We start from the raw sequence: 11,523 nt of genomic DNA, 5'->3' as shown, positions 1-11,523 counted from the left end.
GAGGATTCTCAGCCCTGCACACAACCCTGCATTGCTAAGCCACTGCCCAACAGTGCAATGCAGGTGTTATTAACTGCATATGGCCCAAGGAAGCTTGAGCAGCCCTGATTCCTCACAGATGATCCAATCAGAATGGCAGATTTATCAATTGCTTTGGTTGTGGTCTTTTTTTTTTTTTTTTTTTTTTGGTGGTGAGAGGTAAGATGCGATGTAAAAGAGGGATGACGGAAAGGACAAAAGAGAGAAGGCAAGAAAGAAAGAGAGGCAAGTTTCTGGAGCAAAAGGCTGAAGCAAGCTCACTGAGGGTCCTAGCCAGCCCTGTTTACTTCAAGATAGGGAAAAATCTCTGTCTCTTACTGTTGCAACTTATTTTCAAAGCTTTTGCAAAGGGGAAGAGTGGAAGACTGAAGACATTGTCTTCAAAGAAAATAGTCTTTATTTTGAGAATTGGAAGGAGAGAAAAATTAAGGCTGTATTAAGAGCACAGTTGGAAGTTATCCCAATGTGTAGGAAGGACGAAATGATAGCGAGAAACCAGCTCGCCCAGTGAGATGTTCAGCGACCTCAAACAAGAAACTGGTTTTGCATGCTGCTCTGTAAATCAGATCACCAAAATGATCTGGATTAATTTGTGTTTTTTACACAAAACCCATCTTTGTCCTCCCCTTCCCTTCTCCTTTGTTTTTTGTTAGACTGAGTTGTTTCATTGACACAGCTGATAGCGTAGGCCTACAAACTACAGCATCAGCACAACTCGAGGAGTGGAGCCAGTGCTCGGAGTGAGGATCTCCCATGCCTCGGGAGATGGAATGTTCAAAATGTATTCAGGAAGGAGGTCAACCTTCACCACAAATCCAACATGGGAAAAGACAAAGATAAAGCAGAAAGAGCCTTGGAGGTAAAAATGGCAATGAGCTGAATGTGCACCAGCAGTGGGACACTCACAGAGAGAAGGCAAATGTTTGGGCATGCGGAGATGGTGATCAGTTCTGGCACATCACATCACCTTTTTAATCAATTTAGACCTGGGAAAGTTAACATGGGGCTTAGCAACGGACACCAAGTTTCAAGAAAAAGGCAAACCAGCTGCAGAGAGTTGGGAAAACAAGAAGAAAAGCAGATGTGTGAAACAAGCTGTGAGGAAAGATGAAAAGAATAAGTGCTTTTAACCTAGGGAAAGCTGAAAAGCATGGAGGTTTCCAGCTTAGCAGCATTTTCTTCCTATATACTGCGCAGGAATGAAATCTTTTCTCAATGTCTGTCTTCTGGGAAGAGGAATCATTGGATATACTGAGTTGGAAGGGACCCATAAAGATCACTGAGTCCAACTCCTGGCTTCACACAGCACCATCCATAGCAGGGGCTGAACTTAGAGGACGTGGAGATGCAGGTTTGTGCTCCCAGTGATACAGCCACCAGTGCTGGAGGACACGGCCTGGGGAGTGGTGTGAGGCTTCCGTCACTGTGGGGCTCAGGCTCGCAGGCCTCTGTCAGGGCTGACTTAGGTAAAGCAGGGAGGGAGCATCCGCAGCCTCACCGGGCAACTATTTGTTGTCACTTGTGAGGAAACCGACTGCATTTTACCTGTAGGAAATTACGCTTTCCTTTCTGATCAGCAGCAGCTCTCAGTTCATCAGCAGGGCCGACCTGAAACGCGCATGTCGGTTATTGGCAGCGGCGCTGGGCCGCTAAGCACACCGTCGGGCGCCAACGGCCGCCCCTCGAGCTGGGCGTGGGGCGGGGCCGCGCGGTGCCGGCCGCTGCCAGGCGCTGAACGGCAGTGCGGCGCGTCGCTGCGTCCCGTCTCGCCTCATAGCCTCGCCATGGCGGCCGGCAGCGAGGAAGCGCCCGAGCGGCTTTACGAGCTGGTGGTGTTCGGGGCCAGCGGCTTCACCGGGCAGTTCGTGGTGGAGGAGGTGGCGCGGGCGGCGAGCGGCGGAGAGCTGCGCGGCCCCCTGCGCTGGGCCGTGGCCGGGCGCAACCGGAACAAGCTGCAGGAGGTGCTGGAGCGGGCGGCCGAGCGGCTCGGTACGGACCGCGGCCGTGTGGCGCGGGGGGAAGCGGGGCGGGGCTGGGGACGGCGGCCGGGCCAGCGAGCGGGGGATGTGACGGCGGTCTTCGTACGCAGGGAAAGCGGCGCTGGGTCCGGAGGTCGGCGTGCTGCTGTGCGATGTGGGCGACCCGGCCTCTCTGGCCGCTATGGCGAAGCAGACCCGGGTAGTGCTCAACTGCGTGGGCCCGGTGAGTGCTGGGATCTGCCGTGCGACGGTGACCCGCCAACCTTTCGGGTGTTGTAATGCATGGAAAGATCTCGCTGAAGAGTTAGATTTTATTCTTTTCATCGTTGAAAGGCACCGTAAGAAATCACTTGTAAGCCAGAGAGGAGTTCTGGTTTATGCTAGGTGTTGTAAGTGGTGTTCGGGTTGGAAGTAACGCTGAGGGATCACAGAACCGCAGACTGGCCTGGGTTGAAAAGGACCACGATGATCATCTGGTTTCAACCCCCCTGCTATCTGCAGGGTCACCAAGCACCAGACCAGACTGCCTGGCTTTGGAAAAAGAAGAAGCACGTAGAGTTGTGGTGTAAGTTCTTGGCCGCTTTAAACTTTGGAGTGACAATGTCACCAACTGGGCCTGAGCAGATCGAAGTACTAAGCCTGCTGGCTAGGTATTGGCCGGCTCTGTGAAAGCTGTTAGCCACAGAGTACGCAGGTGATGTGCAGAAAGCACAAACCAAGGTAGCGTTGCAAGGTGCTTATTTTTTTTAGCTAACTGCAAGGTGCAGTTGGCTCTGGTGATCTTAACTCAGGAGGAATAACTGTTATCAGTGATGCAGTTTGTTCTGCTCTTCCTGTCCCCTTCCCCCCTACCAAGACAAGATTATTACATTTGCCTCACTTAGCAAAATCAACACCTGAGGCTTACTTCTGTTGTAGGTACACATACTTTAGACAAAACAAGTTGGGTGAGTTGTGTGAGCTTTATTTTGTTACCTGTGGTGTTTTTTTCCCTCCTTTAGTATAGATTTTTCGGAGAGCCTGTAGTGAAAGCTTGTGTGGAAAATGGTGCAAGCTGCATTGACATCAGTGGAGAGCCCCAGGTATGTGAGCTTGGAAAAATGCTACTCTGCGTTAGGGACCTAGTAAAGCATTTGTTTGTTGTGTTCCATGTTTCTGTGTCTGAATATGCGGGCGAATTTTGCCTCCCAATCTGCAGTTTTAAGGCGCATTGATTTTTTTAGGATATGTTTATGTGTATTATTTGTTTAATCGCTGTTAGAAAAGAGTTTTCTCAGGACCTTATTCTCAGTAATTCCAAAATGTTTGAATCCTGCTTTAAATCTTACTTAAGATTCTCTGCATGAATTTTGGATCAGTCATTTTCTTCTTGCACTGCTGCAACGTTTTCATACCATAAAACAGGAATAACATGCATCTGTTGTAAAGATACTTGTGAGTAAAGTGAAGTCTGTAGGGTGCTGTGATATGAGAGTAAAGTGCTGGTGGTTAATACTGGGTATTGCCAAATTTGGGGTTCTACGTAGTTTTTTTTCTGGTTGTGTTTTAGTTTCTGGAAGGAATGTACCTGAAATACAATGAACAAGCTGCAGAGAAGAAAGTGTATATCATTGGAAGCTGTGGCTTTGACTCCATACCAGCTGATATGGGAGTGCTGTACACCAGAGACAAGTTGAAAGGTGACTTATTGCCTACCTATCTGCCTTTTGCCTACCTTTACCAATTAACCGGTTGCAACCAAATTTGGTAGATAGATAAAAAATAAAATGTAAATCGTATTCCCACTAGAGTCAAGAAAACTAGTGATAAGGGAGAGGAAGAATTCAAGGTCGTGTTGCTCACTGAGAAAACAGGAGCCTCAGCTATCAGGATTGGGCCGCTCTGCGAGCGTGTGGGCATCCACACATAGACCATCCTCAGCTCTCTGCCACTTGTGCAGTGAGAATGCTGTAAGGATGAGGCAGGAAGGCACAGTGCACGTGGGGAAGGGATTGCAAATCTGTGAGTAATCAGGTTTCCTAAGTTTAGTTTCTCTACTGCCAGCACTGAGTAGTTGTCATATGGACCTAAGTAGGTAGCACTGCTAACATCTCTTTTTGTCAAGAGCACCTGGACTCAGTAAATATGTTTGAGAAAAGGTGTGAGATGATTTAACTCTATGCAAACAGTACTTGATCCTAACCCAAATGAGGATACTTTGTTCATTGGCTCAGACTTTCAGTTGGAAGGGCCAGTAGGAGTGTCCAAATGTTCTACTTTCATTACTATTGCAATTGCTATTACATGCTTTATGCTGGAATGTATCATCAACTTTCATTTTAATAAAACTAAATCTGTAGAAGGACCTGATTGGGAAAGAGAAGAGGCGTGGAAACGAGTATCTGGAGTCTCACAGTCTTATAATTGGATATGTGAATAAATTTGACGCTTTTTGAATAAAGATGTCTTTTAGCTCATCCTGTTTTGACTTTCTGGTTTTATCACCTGTCTATCCAGTTGCCTGTTAGATTTAAATAATCTCTTTCAACCTCAGAAGGAGGTGAGCAAAGTAGAGCTAAGCAAAACGTGGAGTTTTTGTTTTGCTGTTTATCACAACTAAGAAACCCTTGGTTTAGGATATGTTGTGTGATTTTTATTTTTTTTTTTTTCTTTTTTTAAATTTACTTTTTTGTTTTGTTTTTGTAGTAGCATTTACCACACTCCCATCAGTTCATCTAGGTTTTCACAGCCTACATCATTCTTTATCTCGAAGCTTGGAGGAAAACTAATTCTGCCTTTAAAATATTCTTTTGCTTTTTTCATTTATTATTTACACAAACTTATTAACTAGATTAAGCAACTAGCATTTAATGACCAACGACAATATTAATTGTCTGAAGTGAAGTGACTGAAGTCCTTTATGTATGAAACTTTATATCTGCTAACTAAAATAGCTTTGCATCCTAATCCTAGTTTATTTTACTTTGAGAAAACAATGTAACTCTTCAACTTGTGATGTTGCTGGCCTACCACTTAAGGCTACCAGAGTATGCTCTAGGCGTGTGAACAAACCTGACTGTATGTCCCAAGTAATTACCTTTCCTGTTTTCTCCTCTCTTAAAGGTACCTTAACTGCTGTCGAAAGTTTCCTGTCAGTAGAATCTGGACCTGAGGTTAGTTGGTTGATACCCTTGTGGAAACTCAGGGGTATTTGGGGCAACATTGGCACAGCTAATATGAATAGCTTTTGTTGCATTAGTGCACATCAAGGCGTGAGCTATGGCAGTTCTCTGTTTAGGAGTCTAAGAACTTTATTCTTTAGGAGCTAATAGAAGTACCCAAGGAAGCACCCTTTTGTAACATTTGTTTCAGTGGGCTTGCTGTCTACCTAAAATTTCTTCTACCACGCAGTTTCAAGAAATAGTAGGTAGTATTTGTCGTTGATTTATTTGCACAGAGACTTGGGAAGGATTCGTACACAAATAAGCTGTAATGGATGCAGGTGTGTTGCCAAAAGGATGGCAAAGTGTTTGGCTGTCTTTTTGTGTTTGGGTTGTTTTCATAGTGCACGTAATCATAATGCACACACGTAATAATTTTCTAATACCACCTAATGATTCCAAGGTCATTATTAAAATAATATCTGAAACCTTTACTGAACTAATTACTGTTCCTTGGCCTTTATCAGGGTTCTTGCATACATGATGGGACCTGGAAGTCAGCTGTTTACGGCCTGGCAGATCAAAACAACCTGAAGGCACTTCGAAAGAAGATCGGATATTCCCCTGTTCCAGTAGTTGGTGCGAAACTTAAAAGAAGGTATAAGAAGCTTACGATGTGAAACAACAGTTCCATTGCTTATCACATAGATTATTAACATGTTATTAAATGTTAAAAGGTACATCTAGGACTTTTTTAAAATCTGCACACGCATACATGTTTGTCTGGTAGAACTGAAGGTACTGAATTCATATTTGATTGTAAAAGAACATGTTAGCATTTTCTGGGTCTCAAAGTTAACTTATTCTGGAAGACTTGTAGAGATGTGGCAACTTTCTTTCTTTCATTTCAGAAGTGATCAACAGAACAGGAAAATTAGATGTGAGAATCTTATTTATTTTGATTATCAAATCCATCCTGGCTGTAGTTCAAGGAATTATGAGTTGAGCCAGGGATAAATCTGATTCACTGATTTGATTTGCTTTCAGTGAAGAGATCATGTTGTAAAAGTGCTTGAGGGAAAGTCAGCAATGGTAGCACTGTATGGTTTGTTTCTTTCTGTTTGGTGAAGACCTGAAGAGTTTTGGTGAATGTTCTTTCTATTTGCAGAGGACTTGTGTTTTACAGTCAGGAGTTCAAACAATACTCAATTCCATTCATGGGATCTGATGTTTCTGTTGTGAAACGGTCGCAGCGCTATTTGCATTCACAGTTGCAGGAAACACCCGTAAGTGACTGTTATTTTTGCACTGTGTGCATATTATAATTTTCAGCAAATCCTTCCTCTACGTAATAATGGTGCTTTATGGAGATCTGTGTAGCAGAGTTTCTGTAGCTAGATAATATAATAGTGATTTTTTCCTTCTGTAAAGAAGGAGGCTTGTTCTGTTGATGACCTTTCTGTCAAAATGCTTGATCTGATGCAGTGTAGGTTCTTCTGGATGCCCTTTCTCATGCTATGCAGCATCCTTCTGGATGAGCCTGCTTTTTGCTGTTAATGAAACAGTTCAGAGAATCTTAGAATGGTTTGAGTTGCAAGGCACCTTTAAGGTCATCTAGTTCCAGCTCCCCTGCTACAGGCAGGGACACCTCCCTGTAGTCCAGGTTGCTCAGAGCCCCATCCAGCCCCACCTTCTGGATGTGGGCACTCACAGTCTCTCTGGGCATCCTGTTCCAGTGTTTCATCGTTCTCACAGTAAAGAATTTCTTTCTAATGTCTAGTCTAAATCTACCCTCTTCCAGTTTAAAACAATTTCCCCTTGTCCTGTCACCACATGCCCTTCTAAAAAATCCCTCCCCAGCTTTCCTGGAGGCCCCTTCAAATAGTGGAAGGCCGCTATAAGGTCTCCTTAGAGCCATCTCTTCTCCAGGCTCAAGAGCCCTAGCTCTCGCAGCCTGTCCTTGTAGGGCAGGTGCTCCAGCCCCTCTGACCGTCTTCATGGCCCTCCTTTGGACCTGCTCCAACAGCTCCACGTCCTTGTGTTGTAAGACTCTCTTCTAAAGTTTCTATGCTGCCTGAGTTCTGGGTGGGTATTTGTAGGGAATGGAAGCTTTGGGTCAGAGAAATATTTAAAAGGGCAGTTTCTTGATTTTAGGAAAGGATGAAGGTTTTTGATTCTGTAACTGCAGAGGCTTTTTGTTGTAGCAACAGAGATTTTAAAAACATCATAACTGTAGCCAGGTTGGTATAGCATAGTAAATATTGTCATTAGGAAGTTATATCCTTCTTATTTGTACCTGGAGACTTCTTTGATGCTTGGGTTTCTGATGTGCAAGATGTTTAGTTCTTGTTTTCTATGGTTCCTTCAGAGGAAATCAGCACTGACAGTCTATCCAGCAGCTGTGCAGAATCACTGAGGAGACACTGCACTCTAAAAATAGGCTTGTAGCTATTAATGAAAAAGTTTTATTGTTAATAATTCAGAATTACAATACAGGGCCTTGAGTTCTCTTACATGAAAACATAACGGGATTGAAAGGAAGATGTCAGGAAAGCCTGAAAGGAGATCAGGCCTGAAAGGTGGCCAGGCACTGGAATGGCTGCCCAGGCAGGTGGTGGAGTCGCCATCCCTGGTAGTGTTCAAGAGGCGCCTGGATGAGGAGCTGTGAGATCTGGTTTAGTGCTTGTGGTACTAATAGGAATGGGAGGGTGGTTGGACTGGATGATCTTGCAGGTCGTTTCCAACCTTGTGATTCTGTGAGATAGCAGAAGACAACTTTCTTTGAAGTTTTCCACTTTTCTTTACCATAGTCTTTCCAATCTGTACTTAGTGTCTTCTCATAAAGAATTGTGAAGTGAAGATTATTTAGAATTATGACAGTTGTTTAAGGTTCTTTTCAAACAGATGTTGTATAAAAAAAGTTGCATCCTGAATCTTTATAAAGGAATTCATGCAAAAATGCTGATATAAATTCTATCACTGATGGTGTATTTCTGTTGTAGGTACAGTACAGTGCTTATGTGACTATAGGTGGTCTTGGCTCTGTTATGAAGCTGATGTTTGCTGGCATTTTATTTCTTCTTCTTGTGAAATTCAGCTTTGGAAGAAAACTCCTGACAAAAGTAAGCCTTCAAAGTGCAAAAGAATTAAAGAATCAAGTGTGGGAGTCTTTTTGCTCTCTTTTATTTATTTATTTATTTATTTATTTATTTAGTAATTGCTTTTCTTTGCCTTCTCATTATGCAGTACCCAGAATTTTTCTCTGCTGGACGCTTCACAAAGAAAGGACCAACCCAGAAACAGGTAACTGGCTGCTTTCCATCCCACCTAATAAGAAATTTGTGGTAATGGTTCAGTTGTAAACTGACATCCACCACATAGTCTCAAAGAAACAAATCCTTCCTGAATACACACTGTGCATACCTGTTCAGATAGCTTTGACTATTCAAAAAGTCATGATGTCTGGCAGTGGGACATCAAAATAGGTGGAGCTCTTGTAAGGAAAAAGTGGATCATATTGCTGGCTCTGATGTATTAACATGAATAGCTCTCAGTATATAGAGTGCAACAAAATCAAGCCTGAAAGCAAGGAGAGAATAAATGGACTTTAGGGCAATAACTGTTCCAATAAAGTGGAAGTGATCAGAATATCCAAATTACGTAAATGCAATGGTACCTTTTAAACAATAACTCAAAGTAACTGCTCTTGGTGGATTATAGTGCTTTACTACTTCTATTTGCTTGATACAAGTGCACGACTGTTTTGGTGACTTGCCACTTGCCTTACTCACTACAGATGGATGGAACCTCCTTCACAATGACATTTTTTGGTGAGGGTTACAGTGAGGGGCAAGATCCGCAGAATGGCAAACCAAATGTAAAGATCTGCACTCAAGTGAAGGGACCAGGTATGTATGTTAGCAGCTAACTGCTTTTGGCTCACATTTCCTCATGTGATAAAGGTGTGTGGTTCCACTACCATCCCTTCGCCCTTGCAAAGCGCTTGCAACATGCACTAAGTCAGCAGTATTTACAGAATATGATCTTGGATACCAGCATTCATTTTAACCTGCTTTTTGAAAAAGCTAACTGTGTTTTGTGCTTGACATTCTCTTTTCTTGTGCCTGTCATCATACCAATTCTCATTTTTGCCAGAGTAGAATAGTAAAGGGAGAGTGACTTAAGGGTGGTTTGTAGAACCTGGGTTACTAGACATTTTTACTAGACATTAGACTTTCCAGTCCCCTGTGAGTGAACCTAAAATCCATATGTTGTATGGTGTTATTTTTAGCTGTACATGTTAGTGTTCAGGCCATTCCTGAAATGAAGTTCTGGAGACAGCAACAATGTACATTTAGAAGGGAGTTAGCTAACCACTATTACTTTAAACAACAAAATATGTAGCTGACTGCAAATAGTGTTACATCAAAAGGTCTGAATTTAAGCACAGAATGGGCAGAACTCTTGCTAAAATGTAGAGCCCTCCAGCACTCCAGAGGTGATACTCAAGGTTCTCATGTGATCACAGGCCTGTAGCTGAAGCTGGTACTTGTCCACATTAGTTCTACAGGACTCTCAAAGCTACTTTGAATGATTACCAGGTAACAAACTTGTTCTTAAACAGAGATATCAGTTTAGATTGGCAGAGATTATCTTTAGCATTCCATGTATAAGAGCGAGATTAGAAATGTGAATCAGTGTTTCAACATGCTGGTTTTTGGTTTTCATTAGAGCCTGGCTATGTTGCTACACCAATTGCAATGGTTCAAGCAGCTGTTGCTCTTCTGGAGGATTCAGCTCATCTGCCTAAAGAGTGAGTACTTTGCAGAACAGCTTGATTTCCCTTACAGCTCCTCTCTTTGATAGAACAGATTGTCTATTACTCTGTGGATTGCTTCGTCACCTCACCCAAAGGGCAGTGGTATTAAACACGATCCTTGCTAGACAATGGAGATGGTTCTTCTTTTGCATTTCAATGTGAAAAGATGAGTTGTAGTTGTAGTAACGTTTTTGCCACACCATTGAACCAGACTCTCTATGTTCAGTCAAGGAATAATTTCTGTGAGTTTGGTGGATGTGTAAATGAACCTCTAAATATAACAAGCTTGCCCGATTCCTCCTGTACTCCCTCCTGGACAAAAGGGCTTTTCCCTTCCTAGATAGGGAAGCACATTTCAAATAAAGGTGTTGCTGAGCCACTTCACCACTAATGGTTTTTCTCTTTTGACTGTTGTTAACAGAGGTGGCGTGTATTCTCCAGGAGCCGCCTTCTCTAAAACGAAACTGATTGATCGCCTCAGCAAACGTGGTGTTGAGTTCTCTGTTATTAGCCAGCCAGAAGTCTGAGATCAAAACAGCGGTGTGACCTAACATCTTACCTGCACCTCGTTCCAATAAAGCTCATTCAGCTGTAAAAGCCTCCTCATAAAATAGTTGCATTGTGCTGTTATTTACAGCAGAAACAGGTGAAAATTGAGTTTAAAATTGTGATGTGAGAAAACACATAAAGGATACTGACTTAATTCACGAACATATAAAATCAGTGATTTATTAGGTACTAGAACTTTGTTTAATGTCTTTCACCTTAAGTTGCAGAACAGCATCCTCAGTTACTGCTTAATTCATTCTGCTTCACAATTAACCACAGTCTTCTCGCCCCAACTATTTAAAGCAGGCAGGCCCTGGCTATCAAGTGCCTTAGCAGAGGAAACTGCTAGTTACTCCTCATGTCTGTTTGGGATAGGCACTATTAGTTTGTGGTGTTACTACTTTGAAAGCCTTACTACCCATAGTCAAATAAAAGTAGTTTTTCTCCTCAGGTTTGAGGAATAGAATTGTCTTTTTGCTGTATTATTCTAAAGATCTGTACTGCTGTCTTAAGGTTTGTTGACTTTTCAGCCTTACTAGCTTGCCATACTAAAAAACAGAAAGCACAAAGTTTGTCAGTATAGTGAGCTGAAGACCAATTGCAATTTCAACTGACAAGTCATTCTAGAAGAACGTGTGCAGTATGCAAGACAGTATCAAGAAAGATGTATTTACAGTATGACTATTTCTAGTAGTGGCCTTGTCAGTATAGTAACTGAGAAATTAAATTACTTACTCAAATTACTTAAATTGCTGGAACAACTTTCCACATTTGTTTGTAATTATTAAATTACCATTCATGAGTCTACATCTGATTCTTTGTGGTTGAATGATAATACATCTAGCAAAATATTTTTTTTCTAGTCTATGTACATTTAATAATATATAACAGCATTTTTTTCCCCAGTGATACAACATGTTGAGATCAGAGCACTGTTGCAGATGAAGTATTTCATAAATCTTACAAGTTTTAGTCTTAGGCTGAAACAGATTTGTAA

At 42.4% G+C, this 11,523-nt stretch overlaps 1 protein-coding gene across 1 annotated transcript; it reads left to right on the top strand.

Moving 5' to 3' along the window:
* Positions 1–1,823: 1,823 nt before the first annotated feature.
* SCCPDH (saccharopine dehydrogenase (putative)) lies at positions 1,824–10,504 on the top strand (the record flags this gene model as incomplete). Its single annotated transcript, XM_079532897.1, has 12 exons — positions 1,824–2,028; positions 2,129–2,241; positions 3,020–3,100; positions 3,568–3,697; positions 5,121–5,170; positions 5,686–5,816; positions 6,327–6,444; positions 8,161–8,280; positions 8,405–8,461; positions 8,955–9,066; positions 9,890–9,971; positions 10,399–10,504. 12 exons carry the CDS (start codon positions 1,824–1,826, stop codon positions 10,502–10,504), a joined length of 1,305 nt encoding a protein of 434 aa, XP_079389023.1.
* Positions 10,505–11,523: the final 1,019 nt, after the last annotated feature.

The sequence above is a fragment of the Tetrao urogallus genome (assembly GCF_951394365.1).
Source record: "Tetrao urogallus genome assembly, chromosome: 2".
Lineage (NCBI taxonomy): Eukaryota > Metazoa > Chordata > Aves > Galliformes > Phasianidae > Tetrao > Tetrao urogallus.
The sequence above is the reverse complement of the archived record's forward strand: the minus strand, read 5'-3'. Positions and strand labels throughout refer to the sequence as shown.